This window comes from Solea solea, chromosome 20 (genome assembly GCF_958295425.1).
Source record: "Solea solea chromosome 20, fSolSol10.1, whole genome shotgun sequence".
Lineage (NCBI taxonomy): Eukaryota > Metazoa > Chordata > Actinopteri > Pleuronectiformes > Soleidae > Solea > Solea solea.
In genome coordinates, this window is record NC_081153.1 from 13,437,231 (window position 1) to 13,462,959 (window position 25,729).

General features: G+C 40.1%; 3 protein-coding genes across 8 annotated transcripts; 2 read left to right on the forward strand and 1 right to left on the reverse strand.

The window, feature by feature from the left end:
• The first annotated feature begins 1,255 nt into the window (after positions 1-1,255).
• On the forward strand, positions 1,256-9,151 carry LOC131447264 (catenin beta-1-like). Of its 4 annotated transcripts, none has more exons than XM_058618914.1 (17): positions 1,290-1,430; positions 2,404-2,453; positions 3,014-3,223; positions 3,325-3,575; positions 3,725-3,963; positions 5,027-5,228; positions 5,339-5,483; positions 5,619-5,722; positions 5,864-5,998; positions 6,111-6,314; positions 6,455-6,613; positions 6,702-6,821; positions 6,927-7,077; positions 7,171-7,292; positions 7,622-7,682; positions 7,893-8,088; positions 8,193-9,151. In XM_058618914.1, exons 2-16 carry the CDS (start codon positions 2,441-2,443, stop codon positions 8,081-8,083), a joined length of 2,307 nt encoding a protein of 768 aa, XP_058474897.1. In that variant the 5' UTR covers positions 1,290-1,430; positions 2,404-2,440; the 3' UTR covers positions 8,084-8,088; positions 8,193-9,151. The 4 variants fall into 4 exon arrangements, with proteins under 4 accessions (XP_058474896.1, XP_058474897.1, XP_058474899.1 ...); XM_058618916.1 differs by lacking the exon at positions 1,290-1,430 and adding an exon at positions 1,597-1,751; XM_058618915.1 differs by lacking the exon at positions 1,290-1,430 and adding an exon at positions 2,114-2,265.
• Positions 9,152-9,269: 118 nt separating this feature from the next.
• Positions 9,270-19,399, reverse strand: LOC131447267 (uncharacterized). 3 transcript variants are annotated; one of them, XM_058618918.1, is made up of 4 exons: positions 19,344-19,392; positions 11,230-11,460; positions 11,038-11,133; positions 9,270-10,948 (listed from the first exon to the last, which is right to left on the reverse strand). In XM_058618918.1, the coding sequence occupies exons 2-4, from the start codon at positions 11,353-11,355 to the stop codon at positions 10,385-10,387; spliced, it is 786 nt and encodes a 261-aa protein (XP_058474901.1). In that variant the 5' UTR covers positions 11,356-11,460; positions 19,344-19,392; the 3' UTR covers positions 9,270-10,384. The 3 variants fall into 3 exon arrangements, 2 of the variants coding, with proteins under 2 accessions (XP_058474901.1, XP_058474902.1); XR_009234013.1 differs by lacking the exon at positions 11,230-11,460 and having other exon boundaries at positions 19,344-19,399; XM_058618919.1 differs by lacking the exon at positions 19,344-19,392 and having other exon boundaries at positions 11,230-11,465.
• si:rp71-45k5.2 (uncharacterized protein LOC560783 homolog) lies at positions 14,684-16,920 on the forward strand. Its single transcript, XM_058618917.1, has 4 exons — positions 14,684-14,784; positions 15,436-15,683; positions 15,765-15,860; positions 15,954-16,920. The coding sequence occupies exons 2-4, from the start codon at positions 15,558-15,560 to the stop codon at positions 16,554-16,556; spliced, it is 825 nt and encodes a 274-aa protein (XP_058474900.1). The 5' UTR covers positions 14,684-14,784; positions 15,436-15,557; the 3' UTR covers positions 16,557-16,920.
• Positions 19,400-25,729: the final 6,330 nt, after the last annotated feature.

Genomic DNA, 25,729 nt, shown 5'->3' on the forward strand with positions numbered 1-25,729 from the left:
TAAAATTCTCATCAAAACCTTTTGATTCAGTTTTGTCAAATAGTGCTTTCCCATGAGTTCGCTGCAATCGTTGTCTTTGTTACCTGTGGAGTAAACACAGACTGTTTTAGGACCAGTTGTCCTTGTAAACAGCATTTTGGGAGCCCTAATGCACTGTTTTTGGAAAACAGGTTCCAGAGTGACAAAAATCTCAAAACATCACGCTCACATTTTCGTCCTTACAATTGATATGCTTCTTGGAAAAATGTAATTCGTTGTAGCATTACAGCACCATGTACAGGCCTGGCATATTTATTACAGTGCGTTCAGTCTTTCAAACAATGCTGTGTTTTGAAAGTTTCTTAAATATTGTTAATTGGAATTGCTGTTCCCTTTTATGCGCTAGTTGCATATTTTACATATAGCCTCTTTAAAGTTAAGATTAAGTTTTTAATTGTGGTTCTGTTAGGGTTATGAGTAGGCATTTAATGGTTAGGGTTAAGGTTAGGGATGAGGCTTTGTCATAGCACTATGTCCTACCAAAAATAGCTGTGAAAATTTGCTTGGGTGTGTAAGTAGAGGTGCAAGTACAGACAATTAAAATCACAGCCAGCCAATAAATCAGTTCCCACGGGGCAGATACAGTACACACATGTAATTTTATACAATTAGAAAAGAAACACAGGCTACACTGTTAAACCCTTTCACGCCTCTCATCATACATAGGAGATTATTATTGGATGGTATGATAATAGTTGATTACAACAAAAACTATAGAGACAAGCAAACCAGCAGTTTATTGTGGAATTTGATTGCAGTTACAAATCTGCTTATTTTTCTTCAACCACTGTAGCCGATCATTTGCAAACAAGTCCAGTTTAACGGTCAGCTTTTGAAAATATACAAGACAAGGGAGATTGTTGAGAAGATCATGTTTATATTTGCAAATTATGACTTAATGCTGATAAATAAATACATGATATAGTGCTGTTTGGGTCTCTGTCTTAAATGAATGTTAATTAAACCCCTCATACCCAGAGCAGCTCATGAATCACATTCCTTTCTAATGAATGCACCTCGCCCTTCCTACCACCAGAGCAGCAAGTATCACGCATCTTTCATTTATATAAGTCAAAATGTATAAAACGGACATGGTCCTCAGCTCTTAATATAAAAAAACGACAACGATTGTGAAAATTGGTAGTCTCGACGCTATAAGTTTGTTTAAAATGGCGCCCTACTTTTTCCTAGTGCGGCGGAATACTATATTTTTCCTCCTCTCGCCATCTTGATGCTCGATCGCATAGGCGGAAGCAGCATCTTCGGCGGAGCAGCCGCGGGTGTGGTTCGGACTCTCACGGGTGGTTCACCTCGCAGCGTTTTCCTATTTTCAGCCAAGAGAAAAGAGGAAATCTCCCTGACAAGAACCACGGAGGAGCCACTCGACTCTGGTAAGAAATGCTGTGCTTACTACGCCTGTTACACAAGTCATTTACACCGTATCTGTATTCGGTTTTTTTAAGAAAATCCTCTTTTCCGAGGGAGGGGGCTCCGGTGGGGTTTTCAGATTTGGCTGGCAGCACAGCAGGTTTTGTACGGTGGCGCTTGGATCTACTTTTCATACGTCCTGGCTAGCGAGGCTAATCAAACCAGAATTCAACATTTGCAGGGTTTTCACTGAAGTGTGCGACTTTGACAATGGATTAATCCACACCAGTAAATGCGTATAATAGCTGTTACGTTAAAAGGTGCGTCTTCTTTATTTGGACCCGGTGAGTGATTCGCTACACAGTGTTTGTTTATGTTAGCTAGTTTGCTAACCAGCCGAGCGGTTAGCTACGCATGTTATGTTAGCCTAGCGAGCTTTCAAGGTAAGTTATCCAACCTGTTAGCTTGTGTTGGTGGCGCTAATTGTTTGTTAACAAAATATGTTGATGGTTGAGTTAACCTTTGGTGGTAGCTGCGGGTTTTGTTTGGTTTTAACCAGCCAGCTCGCTCGTAGTCAGACCTACCATGAGAGGAGGAGTCATTGAAGTGATTGCGGGGCGGAGGGGAGAGTTTCTCTCATTGGAAACCCAAGCTGCGAGGTCGGAACTTGGCCGTGGTAGGGGGAGGGGGAGAAATATGCCTTTGATGTTCTTTGCTGCTGAATGGTGAATTGTGTTCGTGCTGGCCTGGAAATACCCACCGCTTTGCTTTCTCGGCTGGAGGTGGAGGCTCGGCATTTCCCCTCGTAGCTACGTTAGTGAGACAAACAAGCGTCTGAATCAAAAGGATCTGACACAGGTAGCGCAGAATACAGAAGCTTGATCATTGAGAACACGTAGTATAAACGCATAAACATTGCGACTTTGGCCCAGCTTTGGAAAAGTCGAGGTAGAGTGCGATTTGTCTCAGTTTCCCTGCAACTCTTCAATTTTTCAGACAAATCTGCTGTGCGGGCTCAGGGCAGGCAAGAACAATGGCTACCCAGTGTAAGTATGAAAAAAACATCATAACGCATTTTAATATTTTATGTCACTTTTAACATGGCCGTTCAGAAGTAAATTTGATTGCTATACTAAAAATGTGCAGTGTAGATGAATAAGATACGTTGAGCCTTTAGGTGCTGTGGTAATTGGAAACTTTGGGGCCAGGTGAGCACATGGCGTCCTTTTTTAAAATGCTCTCTGTTCCTTTTGAAGTTTATTCTTGGGGACGAGGACACATTTGTTAGGATTGTAATTGGAATTTCACATTCACCCACACAATGATTACCAGTGCCACACATTTGCTTAAAAGCGATGTCACTTTTCACATATCCCTGTATATTTGGACATATGGACAGCAAATAACCACCACTTAAAGTAATAAATTAATTGACCTCATTTTCAAAAACTTGAGGTTTGATTTTTTTTTTTCGTATGAGGTTTTCTGAACACTGTAAGTCCACTGGTTTTAAGAAAAGCTTTGTTTCAAGTTAGACACTAAAGTAAAGGTAAGTTGTTGTTTTTTTGCCTTTTGGTCCTTATGTTTTGTCCTTTTTCTTTTGTAGCTGATTTGATGGAGTTGGACATGGCAATGGGAGACAGTAAGACTGCTGTGAGCCAATGGCAGCAGCAGTCTTACCTTGATTCAGGCATCCAGTCTGGAGTCACCACCACTGCACCATCTCTGAGTGGTAAGGGTAATCCTGATGCCGAGGAGGATGATCCATCTCTGTACGATTGGGAGTTCAACCCGCCCTTCACTCCTGAGACCCCAGGTCTGTAATTTATAATACATGTAGTATTGTAGCTACGGAGTCATGTGTTAGTCAAATTCTCTAATAATCTCTGTGTTAATCGTCATTTTGTCATTATTCAGACATCGAGGGTTATGCCATGACTCGGGCCCAGCGCGTCCGAGCTGCCATGTTCCCTGAGACCTTGGAGGAGGGCATCCAGATCCCACCCACCCAACTGGATGCTGCTCACCCAACCGCAGTGCAGCGCCTGGCAGAACCCTCTCAGATGCTGAAGCATGCCGTCGTTAACCTAATTAACTATCAAGATGATGCCGAGCTGGCCACTCGTGCAATCCCCGAGCTAACCAAACTGCTCAATGATGAAGATCAGGTTTGTTTTCAATGAACATATGAAATAGTTCACCAACGCAAAACACTACCTGTTGGGTAACTTGTGGTATTATTCAAGCCATTGGCAATCAAGTTTGTGTACTCCCTTCTTGGATCATAGATCCCTAACAGATATTACCTCTGTCCTAGGTGGTTGTGAATAAAGCAGCTGTAATGGTTCATCAGTTGTCAAAGAAGGAGGCATCGCGACACGCCCTGATGCGTTCACCACAAATGGTTTCTGCAGTTGTTCGTGCTATGCAGAACACTGGTGATGTGGAGACGGCTCGTTGCTCTGCTGGCACCTTGCATAACCTCTCTCATCATCGTGAGGGGCTTCTTGCGATCTTTAAGTCTGGAGGCATCCCTGCCTTGGTCAAGATGCTGGGGTAAGAAACTGGAGAGACTGTGGTACTAGCTCGACAGAGCATGTTAGAGGAACTTGTAAGTGTACATTCAGTTGAATACTTTTGGAAAACCCTGAGCTAATAAGAATATTCTGAACCTTATGTTAGTTGTCTGTGTTGGAGGTTTTTTTTTTTAGCAGTTTGATAACTGTGGTTCGACGGGCTAGTTTGTTGGGGCTCCTTGTAACTTTGTGTTTAATACAACATTGTCTTGTGTCAACCAATAGTAACTTCAATGGTAGAATCTAATGCCATTATACGCATTTTGAATTAAGCTCTATCCTGCTAGTAATACATGTTTTCTAATAGCCTCTGGTATATACAGTGTTATATTAATTGCAATGACAAAGTATTACCTTTTTAATTTGTCGTGATTCCCTTATATACGGAACCCAAAATTCGTTGTCTACTCTGAAGTTGAAGACTTGTATAATACAAGAGTTGTATTCTGATGCCACTCTTGGAATCTGTCAGCATTAATTAACTAAAAACTGAGCCGCAGTGAGACAAGTGAAGAACAATGATGACATGCTCAGCTAATACATTTTCACTAAACATCATGTTTCACAAAGAATAGGATACCCATCAACTCAATTTGAACATTTCTGTATCAAGTTCTTTGTTTGTGGTTCACCTTAATAGTCAAAATAGTTATTCACTTGTTTGATGTCGCATGCATTTCCACCAAAGAATCACATTACACCCTTTGAATACACATGCCATGAGCAGCTACCTAAACACAGAATATACTTTTTAATATGTGTATATATTGGTTGCCTACCACTGAAACATTGCAATAATAGTGTACACTGTCACTAAAGGTTTAAAGGGCTGAAAAGAAATTGTAGTTTTTCTCTATTCTTGACTTCAGGTTCGGTAGTAAAGATGTGAGTTCAGGAAACTGCCATACTCGCACGTTTCTCCAAAGTACTAGCAGGTTTACTAGTGCTCAGTGTAGGAAAATCATATTCTTGGTGTGTTTTAATTCAACTGTGGTTTCAAAAGATTAGTATTGTTTTTCATGCATTCATTTTTGTGTTTCCAGCTCACCAGTGGACAGTGTGTTGTTCTATGCCATCACTACACTCCACAATTTGTTGTTGCATCAAGAAGGGGCCAAGATGGCGGTGCGTCTCGCAGGCGGACTGCAGAAGATGGTTGCCCTGCTCTCAAACACCAACGTCAAGTTCCTGGCAATCACTACCGACTGCCTGCAGATCCTTGCATATGGCAATCAGGAAAGCAAGGTATTAGAGCACCAGCTGTTTTATGCATACATTAACATTGAGTCTATTAATACACATCTAAATGTCTCTCTTTTGTTTGCTTTTAAAACTGATGTTTTTTTATGTTTTAGTTGATCATTTTGGCCAGCGGTGGCCCCCAAGCCCTGGTCAACATCATGAGGACATTCACATATGAGAAGCTGCTGTGGACCACAAGTAGAGTGCTTAAGGTGCTCTCAGTTTGCTCAAGCAATAAGCCTGCCATCGTAGAGGCTGGTATGTACATACTCGTATAGCAATAGAATGTAATTCTTAAAAAGTACTTACATATACATTTTTGTTTCTCTGTGAAGCACAACAGTGCTGTGTGTTCTGATATAAGGAATTTGTTTTACTTTGACATGTGTGCAGGTGGCATGCAGGCCCTGGGGCTTCACCTGACAGACCCCAGCCAGCGTCTGGTCCAGAACTGTCTCTGGACACTAAGGAATCTTTCAGATGCTGCCACTAAACAGGTACAACACTCTCAGTGGTCACCAAAGTATTTAGCCTCAGGTTTGAGCATTAGAATCTCAAAAAAAAAAAGAATATAAGTAGAATTACTGAGAGATTACTTCTTTTTCTATTTTTGCTGACTCATCTTCTGATCTATTCAGGAGGGAATGGAGGGTCTCTTAGGAACCCTTGTCCAGCTGCTGGGCAGTGATGACATCAACGTAGTGACCTGTGCTGCTGGCATCCTCTCCAACCTGACCTGCAACAACTATAGTAACAAACTCATGGTCTGCCAGGTACTAATGATATCTATTCGGGTGTTTATTATCTATCTTGGCTGAAGTCTTTGAATGCCTTTTTCTTTCTCACCACACAATAACATGTAGTCAACTGATCTTATCCCACCAGGTTGGAGGCATTGAGGCTCTGGTGCGAACAGTGCTCCGTGCTGGTGACAGGGAGGACATCACAGAGCCAGCGGTCTGTGCCCTGCGTCACCTGACTTCTCGCCACCAGGATGCTGAGATGGCCCAGAATGCTGTGCGTCTTCATTACGGCTTGCCTGTGGTGGTCAAACTCCTGCACCCTCCCTCCCACTGGCCACTAATCAAGGTCAGTAGCTGAATCCATACTTGCTCACTTTCCCCCAACTAGTGACACAATTTTCCACGAAACGTGCATATACCAACATCTGTGATTACAAAGATTTACCTCTAACCCACCAATATATTTATATTATTCCCTCCATCTAGGCCACAGTTGGTTTGATCAGGAACCTGGCTCTTTGCCCAGCCAACCACAGTGCTCTACGCGAGCAGGGAGCCATCCCCCGTCTGGTCCAACTGCTCGTCCGAGCTCACCAGGACACCCAGAGGCGCACCAGCATGGGAGGCAATCAGCAGCAGTTTGTGGTGTGTGACCAAATCAGCAAAACTCCAGAATTTTCTATATGTGTATATTAGTGGTTAATTTCTTTTTTCCTTACTCACACTCTAACAGGAGGGTGTGCGTATGGAAGAAATAGTGGAGGGCTGCACAGGAGCTCTGCACATCCTGGCCCGGGATGTCCACAACAGAATTGTCATCAGAGGGCTCAACACCATTCCACTCTTTGTCCAGGTAAAACAGAATCCCGATCTCAAATCCTTGGACTGCTTTTGCCTCTTCTCACTATTCTTTTAACACAATATATACATATCACTAACTATGTTTTGTCTTTGTCAGTTATTGTATTCTCCAGTGGAGAATATCCAGCGTGTGGCAGCAGGTGTGCTGTGCGAACTGGCACAGGACAAGGAAGCTGCTGAGGCAATCGAAGCCGAAGGAGCCACCGCACCTCTTACTGAGCTGCTGCACTCCCGCAATGAAGGAGTTGGTGAGTAGCCCTCTATAAATACAGACTGTGCATACATTTTGCATCGTCTGTGAGAGTGACTTGACCCGTGTTTTGGTACATTCCCTCCTGCAGCAACCTATGCTGCAGCTGTGCTGTTCCGCATGTCTGAGGACAAGCCCCAGGACTACAAGAAACGTCTGTCAGTGGAGTTGACTAGCTCTTTGTTCAGAACTGAGCCCATGGCCTGGAATGAGGTACACACAATTATATTATATCAAACGGTATCACATTGAAAAGTATGGATGAGGATAACAGTTACATTCAAGTCGTTAAAAGGAACCCTGGACTTGGATGCAGCAAGACTTGTTTTTGCCTACAGCACCCTAAAGTTGGAGGGAGATAACAAGTTGCCTTGCATCTGCAAAGATACAGTATTTTATTTATACATTAACATTAAATGTAATATCTATTGCAATGAGAACGTGTGATTAACAACATCCACTGAGGAATTAGTTTCAGCAATAGAATTGTGACACAAACCAGATATGATGCCTCTAACTTTTTTCCTTCTTTCTTTTTTTAGACTGGAGACCTGGGGCTGGATATGGGAGCTCAGGGGGACCCTTTGGCTTATAGGCCAGATGGTGAATAACATTTTAATCTCTCCGACTCTTATCTCTCACCTCTTGTTTATGTAATCTGATATTACAAATCACCTTGTTGTTAAAATAAGTTTATTGTGGCTATATCTAACTTATATGAGACAAATCATTATTGTTCATTGAATTTAGAGAGGTAATACATAATCCACATGCACTAAAGCATTTTGTTTTTGCCTTCTTTCTTTTTTTTAGATGGAGCCTACAGAACTTATCCATCAGCCTACGGCCAGGACTCACTGTTGGACCCAATGATGGAAGGTGCCGACTACCATGCCGACACTCTTCCCGACCTGGGCCACCACACCGACCCGCTGCCAGACCTCGGCCACACCCAGGACCTGATGGACAGCAACCAGCTGGCCTGGTTTGACACTGACCTGTAGGAGTGGTGAGACGGGCTTCTCCTAAACTCTCAAATCACTTTGTTTTTTTTAAGTAAAAACTGTAAATTTGTAACTCAATTCCTATTTTCTACCTGTGTTTTATCTGCAGTTGTACTCTGATAGAACCTGCATCGTGATTGGCCTGTATTGTCCGGAGCAGCATTATTATTGACCTGTAGTGTTGTTGAAGGTAAAGAGAGAAATAATGGGGTCTAGGAAAGTGCCTGACACAAGAAAACAAACAAGATGGTTGCCATAGGAATGTTGAAGCAAGTGAAAACAGGGGGTAAAGAAAGGGTTTAAGAATCAGAGGTGTGGAATCGCACAATGGAGGTCTTGGAGCAGGTTACCTATATATGGATGAATGCACATGAGGTGGATCTTAAAAGTTTGAAACACATGTTTTAGCCTTGCCTGTATTCTTATCAGTTTTGTTTCTATTTTTCCTATTCTATTTTTTTATTTCTTTTTGTATTACTCTTTCTCTGTTATGGTACTGACCCAGCTTGCCTTCACACTAGCCATCTTCATTTTCTCTTCAATGCTAATCATTTGTAATTTTAATTTTTTTTTTTTTAAACGTATATTACATGTAGTGTTAAGTTATAGTGATATTATACAATGTTCCTTTGGTTTATGGCCGAATGTGTAGAACACTAATAATCAGTTGAATTGTACTCTGACTTAAAGTGTAACATTGTGTAGTTTTTTTTATAATCTCAGAAATGGAGAAATATGCATTCTTAATATGTGCTTGTTTAAGCATAAAATGTCAGTGTCACAAATGTTCTAAGGAGGGAAATGGGTAAAATTGAGGGTGGGTCGGGGATAAATCTAGAGACAAGTGTTTTATATACAGTATCACTGGTAGGTTATCAACTATTTTGTATGCCGTCATTGGATGTCTGATAGAAAAGTCTTTAACGCCATCACTGGCGGTCTAATAAAACCCAGTTTTATTGGCTGTCAAGGGTAGCTTGGTTGACGAAAAACAGTTGTAGTCCTGCTGTTCTTATTTTGGAGACGAGGTTATGACACGGCTGAACAATAAAATGGCATTTTATTTCATTTAGTCTCGTGTCTACTGTTCTTCCGTGTGATAATGTCAATGTTGAATGCTTTAACCTGTGAGTTTGTTTTGAAACTGATCTGATTTCACAAAAACAAGCAGTTTGTAGACCAATTAAACTGGATTTATAAATTTACTCCTAAAAGTATAGTGTGTGTGGGATTTACCGACACCCACTGGTGAAGTTGTGTATTGCGGCTGAATATCTCATATTTTATCCTTTCCTTTTTGGCTTGTAGGAGAATCTATAGTAGCCTATAGTTATTAAAAACCAAAACTCAAACTGTTTTATTCTTGTGTATTGCAAAATTTTAAATTTAGTTGAAGTTGAACTGAATGATGAAGTTTTTAAATTGTTGACTTCAAGATTTTTGACTCCTGACAAAGTTGGCGGATCTGCCTAACTGTAAATACATGATTTCATTTAAAAAATATTCAAATGACTAAATATCTGTCACAGATTACACACTGATAACAAAACTTATCTAGTGTTATTGTATATAAAAGTAGATTATGACCAACTGCTTGGATATACTGCTGACAGAGAGATGCTTTAAGTATGTCATTTACACCTGAAATGAGAGGATTTTAGGCTTTGTAAGAGTCAGATGGTGTGTATTCCATGTTAATGAAGAGGATTTGTGAAATTGCACTAAATTTTTCAGACTGTGCAGTGCAGCACTGACAACCTAAGCTTTATGAGTCGAGCTGTTGAAATTTCAAAATAAACTAGAGTGATCTGAAAAATGTAACTATAGGTACATGGGTAAACAAACATCGTTATGCAGATTTGTCACAATCAGAGATCTATACAAGTTAACAGATGAATATGTATAAGCAGTAACTGTGGTGATTGAGTTCTTATGTGTGGCAGATAACAAATGCTGTGTACTTGAACAAACCTGTGTAAAGGAGTATTGTTCTGTTTAATCACCCTCATTTCAGTATTTGTTCCCTCATTCATTATAGTCACTCTAATTTTTACCCAGACCTGCAGGTTTACTGTGATCATTTGCTGAACAAATTGTTGTCATTGATAGCTTTTGTTGGGGTTGATGGTGCTTTTGTAGTTTTGTAGTTTGCTTTGTTAATGACAACACTCACAATCACTTTGTCAACATTTCATAACAATTTATTGAGAAGAGGAGACAAGTTTAACGAGAATTTAAGGAGAAAAGTGCTCCACAAAGATGCTGGGTCAGGTCTGAAGCTCAATACAGCCACAAATGACATCATGTAAATGCTGGTCCAGGGTAAACGATGTATATACCATGTGGGTAAGTAAAGTGAGGAGCGGGTTTTGTGAAGATGGGATATGAAGGTTCTGTGCACACATGCATCCTCTTCATGGTCTTAGCTGCTGAGCAGATGGGAGAACTTCCAGCTTCCTCTTTGTCCCAGCTGAGGCGCCTCTTTGTTCGGACCTGTCCGTGTGTGAGCCGAGGCTGTTGCTCCACTCTGACCGGCACACTGGAGAGCGGAGAAGGTCTGGAGGGCCGATCACAGGGACTGTCTCTCTTCAGGAGGGATTCGATGGAGAAAGGACCACTGAACTTGGCGTCACGTCTGATCTGAACGGCTTTGCAGGTTGCAGGTTCAGGATGGCGGGGAGCTGAGTCGGCCTCTGAAGATCCATTCCTTTCTTCTGTTTCCACTTTGGAGGCCAACTCAGGAAAGAGGTGCAGGATTCCTATGAAGTGACGACGCAGCACCTTCATTGTGACCTGACTGGTGTCCAGTGTCCAGACGTATTTTTTGAGTACTAGACTGCGCACTACACTTGGGTCCACTGGAATCTGAAAAACACAACTTTAGTTTAGAGATTTGATACAGATGAGAGTCATTTGTTCCATTTATATCGTCAAACTGCTTGAAGCACTCTTACCTTGACAAAACATGGGTGAATATTTAGGCAGACATTGATGTTGCCCCTAACTGTGATTCTGTTGTCACCGGTGAGAGTTGTTATTAAGTACCTCAACTGCAAAGGAAAAAAAGAGTTTAAAAACTGTACTTTTTAAAAGATAGAATTCGTGAACACAGTCACTGATCACAGTCCGATTACACAATTTCTTACCTGAGTAAAGGTGAGCATCTTGTCTGGAGCAGCTTGGAGGAGAAAAGCAATCTTGGCCACATAGGTGTTGTTCTTCCAGAAGAAAGCATCCTGATGCAGCTGAGCTTCAAACATCTTGTTCAGCATGTTGGTTGGAGAGTAGTGTCTCACACACAGAGCAGTGCTGCTACCTACAGGGTCACTGAGTGATTGTAGATGTGGACCTGAAGCAGCTTGTCCTGAATTTAAGTCCTGTTTGGACAATAGGACATTAGAGGGTGTGCACTGTGGGTTAATTAGGGGGTGGAGCCAACCATCAGAAAATCCATTTCTAATACTTCATCAGCATAATCTGAATGTGTGACCTGTATTTCCACCTCAACTTAAAATAAAGCAATTTGATTTTTACATGCCTATAAACATTTCCAATATCCATGTTTAAATGCTCTGGGAATTTCTTTCTTTGTTTACATTAGAGAAACATTTGTTTTATTTCCCCAAACAAAACAAGTATCATCTTAGACTTTACCCCAAAAATATACAGACTTTACTCTTTTCCAGAGATAAATGTGTTATTATTCGATCATCAGACAGTGGGAGTGAGATACATGTCTCATTCCCACAACAACAGAGGATGTTGGGATGGAAAAGTGTTGTATGTAAATGTATAAAATTGACAAAAAGTCGAGGTCAAAGTCACTTCCTTCAAAGAAAATAAAAGCCCTACACCTACTTACTGTGTTTCGGTCAAGTTTTTTGTAAATAATCTGAAAAAAAGAAAGTGAACTTTGACCATAGATTACTATACAAAAGTATACAGTAAAAGTACTTCATATTGCTTCTGTATGAAGTACAAAAGGTACTGAAGCCAATGAATGTGAAATGATAAACCACCAATACAAATTGTGTACTTTATATCTCTTCAAAAATGGACGATTAACCTCGTTTGTGTTACAAAAAGTGAACTATGACCCCATGATTACTCCAAAAGTATACAGTAAAAGTACTTCATACTATGTGTGTTGAAGGTGTATGAAGAACAAAAGATACTCTATGAAACTATTCCTCAAAAATGTAATTGCTTTATTTGTGTCTTTTTTTTTTTTAAAGTGATATTTTATTATAAAGCCCTATGAGAGGATTTTAGGCTTTGTAGAGGTTTTCATTTTTGAATGACTGTTTACAGGATAACAGATCCAATTAAGTGGCTCATCTGGCTGTTTGTGACGGTAATCTGTCTTTGTTTGGTTTGAAGTTATCTACAGGATTAACTGACACACTGACAACGTTTTACAAGCATACGGGTTAGCATACGATTATCACGGAGCCCCAGACATGACATGGAGAAGAAAAAACACAGAATTGTGTAACGTCCACGCGAGAGGGTCTCGCTGTGCCAATCTCTGCTGACATAGGGCGATGGGCGGGGTCACACCCTGGACCTCTCCCGGTCCATTACAGGGACACTTGGAGACAAACAACCATTCACACCCACGGTCAAGGGTCCACTTTACATGATTCCAAAATCTGCATGCTTTTGGACTGTGAGAGAAACCACTTCGATCACATCAGCCGCGCCTAAATGTTTAGTGCGCCGATGTTTACGTCCTCCTATACGCCAATTCTACTCAGACGAACCATGTCCGGTTTTCAAAATAAAGTTCTATCGAAAGCGAACACAAAGCGTACTGAAAAGAAAAAGTCAAATATGTCAAATAAAACATTAGTAAAGTGTATTGTATACTGTATATAGTGGAGCTATAGCTTGTCATCTTGTTTTTATATTGTCTCACTTTTACTATAATGATATATATATACTTTATTAAACATATTTAAAATAGCAGCAGTGATAAAACAAACAGACACACATTTAATTGTAATAACTGTATTGGAAAGAAGTTGAAATGTATAGTCCGACTCCATATTTGTATTCTTCTTAGGTTTTATACAGTATCTAAAGCTTTATTTGAAAGAAGGAAATATTTTACTTGATGACCACAATCGTTATCTGCCAGATGCAGCTACTGTACAGCCCTTTGTTGATTACTTTGTATATAATAACTCAATTAACTTTCAGATCACACTTTCAGTTTATATTGCAATTTCAGCAGCTCAACTCATAAACTCGAAGATAATAGTAGTTCCTCAGGGAATACAACATGGCGAATGAACTGAGGTGTGATAAAGTTAGTGTTTGAATGTAATGTAATGTAATGTAATGTAATGTAATGTAACGTAACTTTAAGGTCAGAGTATTATGGTTGAGCACGGTCATGTTTGTACACACGTGAAAGTAGACTCAACTGTTGAACGTGATAGTGTGATGCTGTATCGGGACAATGGAAAGTGTTTGCATGAACATCACAATGGCCCTGGTGTCTTTACAATGCTAATATGTGCTAAAGTGCTTCACATAGCTACTACATCAGCATCAGGTCTTTAACTCATTACAGCCAGAAAAGGAGGGCGTATGCTGGTTCGTGGTGTTAAGTGGGCTCTGAAGACTCTGTGCACACATGATGGTCTTTGCAGCTGTGGTGTATGCTGCCACCTGGTGAGCAAATGGAAGAACTTCCAGCTGAAGCCTGATTGAAGGAGAGTTTTCTCTAGGTAGACAGATAAGGACAAACTAGGTCAAGAATGTTTTTTTATGAACAAACTCAAGTATTTATTTGTCATCATCTTTAAGAAACGCTTCTCTTGTTTCCCTGGCTCATACAACTGTTGATACACTGTACTATTCTAATTTAATATTTCTGTACAGTGTTTAACTGAATGGGTTTTTAACGTGAAAGTACACTGAGAAATGGAAAAGAGAGTGAAATTCCTTGTATGTGCACTCATACTTGGCCAATAAAGCTGATTCTGATTCTTGAACGTTAACAGCATCAGCATTATATTATTAGTTTTAGTTTGCTGCTTTGTCCCATATAGTTTTATTGATAGATAGATAGATAGATAGATAGATAGATACTTTATTCATCTCACAGAGAAATTCTAATGTATTGTACAACTACTTAATATGTATTTTTTTTAACTCAGAAATGAAAAACTATGTTTTTAAAAGCTTCTTTTAAGACCTAGAGAGATAAAACCTTTGATAAGTATAATAACGTGCCTTTAACTGACTTTCAAACCTGTTGTACATTAAGTTCTAAGAGTGAATTAATCATAATAATTAGGTTTTGAACAGATTTGAACTTATCAAATAAGATTTTAACTATTTGTAGCCCTTTTAAACAATGAATAAACAATTCAACAAAAATTCAACAATTCAATTTTGATGGCCTCATAACCTCTTTTTTCAAATCACTCCTAAAGGTTTGGTTGTTGTATTCACTGTGGAGTGTATTCACAAGTTCAAAACACCAGGGGCCTCCCAAATCTTGTTCTGGAATATTCTGCAGGCGCTGCAAACTGAACAGACCCTAGATCAGCTGAACTGCTGACATTCAATCAAGAACAAGTGAAGACAGCTGCTGTCTTGTTTGCTCAAAATGGATTCCCTGCAGAGTCACACAGTCACTCATCTGACCTGATGCAATAATCTGAAGTTGTCCAAAGCATCCAGCACAGGTAATGTGTTAATGCATCTGAATGGAGATCACTGATGCAAATTAGCGCCCATCATTATGTGGGTCAATAGACAATAGGTTCAAATTGAAAGCGGTGATGAGCAATGCGCAAGCGGTTGGAATGTGATTAGATTGCTCACTGGAATGTCGACGTGTGAGGAGTAAAAACACATTTATCTCTCAAATTAAGAAGTAGGACTTGGTCTCACACCAAAGTAGAAGCAACATGCATCTGATTGATGAAGTTTGAAATGAATTATGTTCTCAGATTTTCTACATATCTCGTGTCTTCCCTGTTTGTGTTTGTGAGGCCTTAAAACTTATGGAACAGCCTAAATATATTTATCACATGTTGAATGTAGCCACTAAATACTGTGCACAAATCACGTGTCTGATTTAGCAAATTTAGTTTACATCACACACTGTGATCTTTGCGTGCATGTCAAAATCAAATTGCTTTATTTTAAAGTTGCGATCAAAGGTGGGGAGTACCCTGCAGGTCACACAGGCAGATAAGACTCCAGCTCATTCCATCACATATGCAGATGAAGTGTTTCTCTGATCGTTGGCTCTGCCTCCAGCTCTATCTGCTCATGAAAAGCCCCTCATTAACCCACAGTGCACACCCTCTAATGTCCTATTGTCCAAACAGGACTTAAATTCTGGACAGACTGCTTCAGATCCACATCTACAGTCACCCTGTAGGTAGCAGCACTACTGTGTGTGTGTGTGTGTGTGAGTGAGAGAGAGAGACACTGCTCTCCAACCAACAACATGCTGAACAGAACCAAGAAGTTTGGAGGTCAGGATGCTTGGCTCAGGAACAGGAACGTCACCTATTTGGCCAAGATTGCCTTTGTCCTCCAAGCTGCTCCAGACAAGATGCTCACCTTTATTCAGGTAAGAAATTGTCTCATTGAGCTGCGTTCAGTGACTGTGTTCAAGGATTCTCTCTTAAACCTTTACTCTGGTGTTTTCTAGTTGATGGACAGAATAACACCTGTCATCAGTGAAGACAAAAAATTACTTGGGAACAACATCAGAGTCTGTTTATCGACTCACTCGTGTTTTGTCAAGGTAAGAGTGCTTCAAGCAGTTTAATGATATAGAAGGAGCTAATTACTCCCCATCTGTAAAATCTCCCTAACTCCGTTGTGTTGTGTTTTTCAGATTCCAGTCAACACAAAAGCATTGCCCAGTAAGAGAAACTACTGGAAACTGGACTCCGGTCAGATCACAACAAAGATGGTGCGTCGTCACTTCAAAGGAATCCTGCAGCTCTTTCCTGAGTTGGCCTCCAAAGTGGAAACAGAAGAAAGGAACGGATCTTCAGAGGCCGCCTCAGCTCCCCGCTCTCCTGAACCTGCGGCCTGCAAAGCCGTTCAGATCAGATGTGAGGCCAAGTTCAGCAGTCCTTTCTCCATCGAATCCCTCCTGAAGAGAGACAGTCCCTGTGATCGGCCCTCCAGACCTTCTCCGCTCTCCAGTGTGCAGGTCAGAGTGGAGCAGCAGCCTCGGCTCACACACGGACAGGTCGGAACGAAGAGGCCTCAGCTGGGACAAAGCTGGGACAGAGAGGAAGCTGGAAGTTCTCCCATCTGCTCAACAGGTGGCAGCACATACACTCCTAATGGCGCAGCAAAGACCATCAAGAGAGTGCAGATGTGTGCAGAACTCTCATTCCCCAACTACACAAGAGCTGCTCCTTATTACACCAGCCCACACAGCGGTTACATCACTTATTCCCATGATCCTCTCTGTTTTCGATTGTGACAAAGTTTTTCCTTTGTCAAAATTGCACTTTTGTATGGTTCAATGTTTTTGTATATAATGTACGCTTTGTTTAGTGAGATGTTTCACTCTTCCAATGCCCTTGAATGGTCTCACTGTGCCACAAGTATCTGATTAGTTTTGGGCATTATTATCATGATTGAGAGATGCTGCCATTGCCTCAATTTATACATGCAGTATGATCGGTGAAAAGACATGACTTTATAGACATTTTTATATATATGTTTGTTTCTTTTTTTTATTGTTTCATTTGTTAGGGGTCGGCAAAATATGACCGACCACTCGGCATAATTCTTGTCCGTATTCTAAAGAAGAAGAATGGATTAAAAGTGGAGTTTTTTTACTACATCATTTTACTTTGTCACGCTGATATTTTGTTGGGAAGAAAGACGCTAAATCATTTGAAGCAAAGGCTTTGTAGTATTTAAAGGTTTTGTTCACTTCACGTGACACAACACTGGATTGAATGGTCATGGTGGCAAGGTTGAGCTGAGCAAATACATGGCAGATAAAAATCTGTTTGCATTTCTATTTCTAGCACACAGTAATAGTCTTGTCTGACCTGTAACCTCATTACATTTATTTGAAATTCCTCTGCTAGGGATTTGATCCTTGTTGAAGAATGTCTGCATAGCAAAAATGTTCCCGGATATTACAAAGAAATAATGAGTTGTACCGTTTCAAACTCTGCATGTGGACTATAACAAGGTGGAGATACAGGATTTAGAGACAATACAAAAGCCAAGAGTCAGGGGGGGAAAACATACATTTAACTTTTGCCTTCTACAATACTTTGACACAGTATAAACACAGAATGTGTGAAGGATTAACGATGACCACATCACTGCCTGCTGCATGAATAAAGGATGGAACATGCAACAATTTATGTCCGTCTTTGTCAACAAGTCAAAGACACGTGAACCTCAAACATGAAGCAGCAGAGATCGACTGCGATGTTTAGCGCAGCCAAGAACAGAACGCACCACAGACCTCTTATTATCCACCCTGACTAAAGAATTCACATATTTTCACAGTCACATAAAACACAGTTTAGAGATAATAGTGTCACTGTGCACGGACTGAAAACCCTCCACCACGTCAAATCTCTGTAACTGTGGTACAATCGGTGGTAAATATGCTTTAAATGCTACACTGTTCTGTGTGTTCAACGTGTATTTTCTGAGAAATGTGCTATTTTGTAGATGAGGCTTTATTTTATTTCTGATTGTAGAGCAGCAAATAACTACAACTCTACTTTTAATCAACCACACATTATCAAGGTCAGGGGTTCCTTTCTGATAACATCAGAGAATGTGAGCCTTGTAATCAAACTCACACTGAGGGGAGATCTGTCATGAGACAAGAACTTGGCGGGACAGAGGGAAGGAAGGGGAGATAGTGAGCTCAGCACTTGGCATTGTATGCACACGACACACTTCCACTTTTTGTGGGATTACTGGTGAACGATCTAGATTACAGCAGAATCTCCTCCTGTCTTCTATATTTTTTGTTGTTTCCTCCCTCCCTCCCTCCCTCCCTCCGCTGATTATACTCAGATTCTGGCAGTCAGACAAAAGAGCCAAGCATGTGACTGAAGGAATGACACATTCGGGGATGTGAAACAATAACAATCTTTCTTTCTTTCTTTCTTTCTTTCTTAGTTTCTTTCTTTCTTTCCCCCCACTGCTTGTTTTTCTTCTCTAATTTGCTCCTCATTGTGTCATGAATAGACTGCCCTTCCTCCCCCAGAACTGGATGCTGTCTCTACGATACTCTCAATAGGCAGAATGAGGCTTTACCTGGGAACACAGGCGACACTCCTATCACAACATTTACAAGATAATGCTTGAATGCACAGATGAGGCTCATTTCTATGGATGTCCCAGATTTCCTGACCTGTGTCCTTGTGTTGGTATGGAGCCAATCTAAGCTGCATTTGGCTCGCTACAGTATATGTCAGTCTATATCACGTGGCTTCTGCCCGTGGTGTGTATTTGCCACTGAATAACTATACATACCATTCATATAAGAATGAACCAATCAGCACTTAGTAACACAAGTCCCAGTTAAAATGCTCTGATTCTGTCCTTTTGGTGATATGTTACAGTCAAAAGAGTGGAACAGAATGTGTCTGATTGCTTTTAGCTTCTCAGCATGACCACACTTGTGTGTGTGTGTGTGTGTGTGTGTTTTTCAGGCTAATCTCGAGACAGTTGTTCTGCAGCTTGTTTACAAGTAGACTTGGAGACACCATGGGGGCCTGTTGCAATGAGGACAAAAACCTGAATTTTGCCTCTCATTTGACAGTGAGATCTTATATTATACTATAAGAGTATAATATAATGTTATAATTTCTATTTTATTTTTAATTTATACATAAAATCAAAAGGAAGAAAAGTTGGGCATAGTCTGTATTTATATAGAGCATTTCTAGTCTTGATGAGCTGCTTTAAGCTAGTTTTGCCAAAAAAGTACGGTAAATGTCATATACTTTATAAAAAATTCTACTAAAGTCAGTTTCTGGTCAGAAAGTATCCATTTTAGCTACTTTACACAAGGCTGGTTTTCGAATGTATTATTTTAAATGCAGTGTCTGGTGTGTAAATATGCTGCAGTGCCTCTGTAAGTGCAGTGTGTCCGGACGGAGCTTTATAAATACACTCGTCTCGTCTTGAACTCGTGCCCAGTAAGCAGCGGATATGTATTAAAGGTGTGGCACCGGGGACGTGAGAGTATAAACACGCATCTTTACCTCGGTTCACAACTTACCACAACAGGACGGACAGTCAGTCACGTCGCGCTCGTCTTCCACGTCCTGGCCCCGCCCCTTTCCCCGCCCCTACGGCGGCTGACGTCATCCTGAAACCTCTATCATCCGGTGTCATGATTACAGCCTGTGCTGCATTCAGGGTCCACACGTATGAAACGGCACGTCACATGATCCGCACTTTCTCTCTGTGTGACCGAATTTATTATTTTGAAAGGCGCAAAAAAAAGTAAAAAACTATCTAACACTTAACAAAGTGCAGCAACACGAACAAACAGCAGCAATAATACTGTTGATAATAATACTGATGATAATATAATGTATTTATTAAACAAGTTTAAAGCTTAAGGCCGTGGTTCTCAAACTGTGGTATGGTATACGCAAGCTTCCTCTGGTGGTACTTGGAGGAAAATCAGAAATAGACACGATTAAGTGCGTAGAACATTAAACAAATAACAAATTACAATAAATGAAGTAATACTAATTAGAGTCACTTTATCTCTCGCTCCATCTTAATTTAATTTCACGATACCAGTGTCTGGAGCTGTAGTATATGTGAGAAAGAGGAGGATGGTGAGAGAGCAAATTATCCGATTATGAATAAATCTGCCTCCTGTGAAAAGTCTATGGCTGACTTTGCTCGACCTATTTACACCACTGTATTTTAACATTGAAGATAATGGTGTTACTTTGTGAGCTCAATATTATGTCAGGTGGTACTTTTGGTTCGGTACGGTTGACACAATTCTGTGAAACATGAGTGATGTTGAGAAAAAAACCCAAAAACAAATGTTGGAACAGTTGGAATATGGGTTTTGGAAAACCTTTGCAGGCTCTGCAGTGGGGTAAACACTAGCAGTGTTTTGGCAATGGACGTTTTTTAGATTAGAATTTATATGAAAAACAACAACAAAGCATGAAAAGAAAAGTCAGAAACGTGTGCCCGAACCTTTTTTTGAAAACACAGAAAAAAACATCAGAACACATGATGACACAGCACTTTAACAGATATTTAGTCAGTGGATATAAATTCGTTTGTATTCAATTCTTAAAATAACCCTAACCCTTTGTGTCACTTTTGACAACAAATATGATGCATTTTTATAAATTAAAAAGTTTTAATTTAATGAGAAATGCATCAATAAAATAAAAGTATAATTATTATAATAATTATGACAAACACACTACTATGTGCCTTATCTGCATTAATTCCCTTTACAACACTTTACATATATCGAGTGACAAGTATGTACTATATTACTTTAGTGATGATATAAATGCTTTTTTTGCTTCAATTAACTGTAAAAACACCATCATTCCTTCATCACTGCCTTTTTAAGTCACAAAATTTTGTCTATATGGAACATTTACAACAACTGATGAAAACGGCCTTACACACAACGTTGAAGTTTTTAGTTTTAAATGTGGTTTGACCCTTAGAGCACCAACATGTGTTCATAAAAAATGAAGCTATAAAAATTGTATACATTTTATTTACTTTTTTGAAACCAACATCACTCCTTTCCATACATGGGAAATATTATTGAATTTTTTTAAATTTTTAACCCTTAAATTGCCACGGTTTTGTCATGATGCATCAAAAATAGTGATTTGAATGGGTTTCAATGAGGACATTTTTGTCCGTAGGTGTGTTAGTGAGAGTATTTTAGTTAAAGTTGTTTACAATAGACAAACGTGAGAAAAATTAAGAAAAATGCATAACCTGGTTATACATTTTTAACAATATGCATGGAAAAAGGATAAACTATTCTGGAAAATAAAAACACAAACATGTGTCTAGGTGTGTTTAGGGTTAAAAAGTGGAAGTGAATACATTTTTTAAAAAGTATATGTTTGTATAACTTTAAGTACCAGGACAAAAGAGTAGGAATGACCTTTGATTTATGACTGAGACATAGTTGGATCAGAGTGTCTGGTTTTGATTCCTTCAAGGTTAATAAAAAATCATTAACAGCTTAGTTATCTGGACAACCAACACAACAGACACCACAACCAATGTTGTGTTGATTTTTTTGTTGTTGTGTGTGACAAACTGTCAATGATTGATCTGAAAATATTGGTCCGTAGCAACATTGCACAGTAAATTTCCCATTGTCATGAATTAATATGTAACTCTTATGTCTGTTTGACCTTCTTTATTTGAAGGATCATTCCTCTGTTCATTATTCTACATTGTGGAAAATTAAACCTCATGACACAGAATGTCTGGGTCTGGTACGTGTTCACTTTCAGTGATCGCCTTTTCCACTTGCCTGCACAACACACTTGAATCCATAAACGTGCATCAAATGGAGTATAGTTTTGTCAGCACAACCTGAAAGGTCACTGTCACTTTCAGTTCGCACAGCTGCCATTCTGACAGGTCACGGCAGAGAGAATCACAGATGTGAATTGTCAAATGAGTGATGGCTGAGTTCCATTTCCCTTAGTTTCACGGTGCAGAGCCATCGCTGATGTGATCAGCAACACCTGTGATGCTTTTCCTGCTACACAAATATTAACAGGGCCAATTTTACCATGGCAAACCTTTACTGTGAGTACATTTCTGTTCGCCAGGCACCAACTCTGGAGTCATTTAAAACTGTGTTGTTCCTGCAGGTTTTTGCTAATTAGTACAAATGCTACTTTGTTGCATCTACTTTACATTGTTATTTATATTTCTAGCAACGTTTACTCCACTACATTTCCTCTAACTATCTTTGTTACTCGTTACTACCAAATAAAATCAGACGAAGAAGAGTTGATAATGGTCTGTATTTATATAGAGCTTTTCTAGTTTTCTAGTCTTTCATACCGCTTCACACGCGGTTAGGTGTCTTGCTCAAGGACACATATAGAGCACATATAGAGCAGAGCCCAGAATTGAACCCATAACCTTCCAGTAGCACTGAGCTACCTTGGCTTAATCCTTACTTTTACTTCTAAAATTAACGTACATTTTAAATCAGAAAATTACAAATATTCAATTCCAAACTTTGGAATTTGCATTGAGATTATGTAACAGATTATGGACATTTCTAAGTGTGTAAGAGGAAATTGTCAGATTTTAATGGTGATCCAGACACGGCTGCAGATTCAGCATTTTCTTAAAAAAACACTTGTTAACCTTGCTTGATAGGGGAGTGTTCTGACACTGTGGGAAATAGATTGACCTTGGTGGAGGTTTGCCATCTCTTTCTTCCTCTAGTTTAAGCCTGTGTTTGGTATTTTAATTTCACCACTAGTCTCCAATAAACCCAATAAGATTTTTAATAAAAAAAGGGTGTGGGATGAATGACCTCTCTTTTGTTCGCAGTAAAGTTTGACTCGACAGTATCAGCCATCAGCAGCTAACATTCCTGTCATCCTGACCTCATGTATTTTCCTCAGGAATCAAAACAGGAGCAGGAGTTAGGTGCAGTTTCCACTTTGATACCCGTTCCAACTCCATCTGTAGAGGCCGACCTGCTGCTGCTGCTGGAATGTGCCACTCCTGTTACGCCTAAATTTCAGGGATAAAAAGGTTTTCCGGCCATTTTCCATCCCAAACCTCACGCTGGACATCAGCGTTTCACCCACATGCCACAGGGTGAAAGGGCACAGAGGTTCTACTGTACCTCCGCTCTGCTCTGCTCTGCTGTGTCATCAGTTCTGTGCCATTACATGTAAAGTGTAGCTGGAGATGAAGATATTAGGAACTCAATGAATGGTGACTGTGGCTTTCAGAAAATCAGATGAGGTCAAGTTCACCCGCTGTTTGTTTACCTCACGTTGGGTTTTTCTTTTTAATGGGACACAGAGACACATGTTCTTTACTCCTTAATTGGTGGTTAGTTCCACTTTTTTTAAGAAGAGGTTGAATTTTAAACCGGAGGAACGATGCATGTCCAATTGTCACTTGACTGCATTGTACAGTGAACAACACTTTGTTCGAGTGTGACAGTGTGAATGCACATATGGGGACTTATGTTTGTTGCTGATCTTGTGCCTTTGCCTGAATAAGGAGACCATTGTTTGTACCTTTAAAAGATACAATCTTCACAAATTACACAGTCTTGCTTGTCTCGCGTCAGCTGACTGTCAGCGCGTCTGAGGCCGTTATTGTTTATGTGACTCCTCAAAGCAAACAACGGGGCTCATAAATAACAAGTGTTCGCTATACTTTAGGATTCAGTCGACGGTGGGAGCACGTCAGGTGCTGTGTCCCCAGTTTGTACGTGTCCTGTTAGTTTGACCTTTGTCCTCATAGAACAAATAATCAATGTAATTAAGATTTTTACTGTTTAATGAGGACTGTTGTGCATCGGTAACATTTACCCAGCCTGGTCGGACGCTCTGTAACCACCTTATCGACATCAAGAGAGTCTTATCATTGTAGTGATTGCGCCTTATTGAGATAATCAGTATTAAAAGGCAGTGGGGAACTTCACATCGCCACTTTACAACTTCATTTTCAGCCACAGGGTTGATTTATATATAGCTATAAAAAGTCTGACATTCATAAAATTCATAAAAAACTTACTCTTGCTTTAACTCGACTCTAATGCTGATATCAATGATGGGAACCACAGACATATGTACCATGCATATTTGAAAACGTTTCTTTGTTTGACATTTTGGGATATAGTGATATTTTTGAGTTTGATTGGAAGTTAAAGGGCAGTTTCACCCATTTTTCTCCCACTTGGCCACATGAAGAATAAGCTTAAAATCATTATGAAACTGCTTTCAGACCTTTTACTCATTAAACATGATAGAAAACCAGTCTTCTCACACAAAGAAATGAATTATATTCTAGAGTTTTAATGTTCCTTCTCGCTAACAAGAAACTGAATTAGGCCACAGGTTACATGCAATGATTTATCTGGACATAATAAGTCACTTTTCAACAGTTTGTAACGATTTAACACAGAGGTAATCAGAGACAACCAGTGTCAATACTTCCTTCTCAAAAACAAAAACAGACATTTGCATGACTGTACAACGCCTTCACTACGTGACCTACAAGCACATTTTCATGTCACATGTGTGTGAATCAGCCTTTCTTTGAGGAGTATTGAGTCACTGTGGCTGGTTGAATCCAGCTCAGAGGGCCACACAAAGACTCCGGGAGTGGGTGTGTGCTGTGAGTAAAACTCAAAGGCGAGGTTTTTCGGATAAGAAGGAAGTGGCCTATAATTATGTCAAATGTAATGTGACTATTTGAGGGGTGGATGGGTTCTGAATTTGCATGTTGTGTCTTCTTTTTATCTGCTCTGTTTGCCGTGTACAGCCGAGCGTGGAGGTCGTGAACTTTTAGCAAACTGGCACACACTTTCAACAGGCGTACAGCAGAAAAAGTGATATAGGAGGGAGCCGGAGACAGTTTAAGCTTGTGGTGTCACTGAGTGTGCGGCATTGTTCCAGTGGAGAGGAAGAAAGTGGAAAAAATCTGCAAAAAACGAGGCTTTCATTTGCTCTAATGTTGCTCGGGAAAATTCAACACCGTCAGCTCTGAAGTCAGAAAATTGCCTCCAAATCGAAATGAAAACGAGATTTACGTTATTCAGTGTATTGATATGCGAGATATGCATAATCAATATATAGTCTTCTCTCTAGTGAGAGAAATGGAAGGAGGGGGAGAGAGTCACATGGCCACAGGGAGGTTTAAATATAACACAGAACCATGTCAAAAGATGAATATTTCCATATCGATACAGTGTTACGCCATGAAATATTGCAGTATTTAGGGCACAGACGTTTCCTTATCCCTATCCCTATCCCTATTATGTAGTTATATTAATAAGGACATAAACTGTGGTTAATAAAGATTGCCTCGGGAGTCTTGACATGTGAGGCCCAGTACATACTGAAAGACCTCGAGCGTTGTTTTATGTGCTTTGCAGCGACTGCCAGTTTCTCTCACAAACACTAAAATATTATCAGTCAGGTGAAAGTCCACCGGTTTTTTATCAAGTATTGAGACACTCTGTGTTCCACATGTGCTGCACTAAACCTCTCACAGTTGGAAGGTTTGTAAAGAATGCTATCTTTGTTTGACAGTGATAGCGTGGACAGGGGGTTGGTGCATTGTCAGATGTGCACAATTAGACGCTGGGATGTTCATTTTGGGTACTTTTTCGTTTGTTTGTTTTTTTAAATAAACTCCTGTTGCTGAGAATTGTCACCCACAGGCCTTGTCGCCAGTTTGCAGTGCACAGCGAGCGACTTGGAATTAGCATAGCAGTTATATTTTTCTCCTCCAATGCGGCCATTGTTCGACGCGTTCCTATTGAAGGCTTCACATTACAAGCCCACAGTGCTGCCATTGTGCCTTGACAAGGACTTTTCACACACCCAATGCCCATACCCGTACATATTGGCAGATTCACGTCCGATCTCTGTTGCA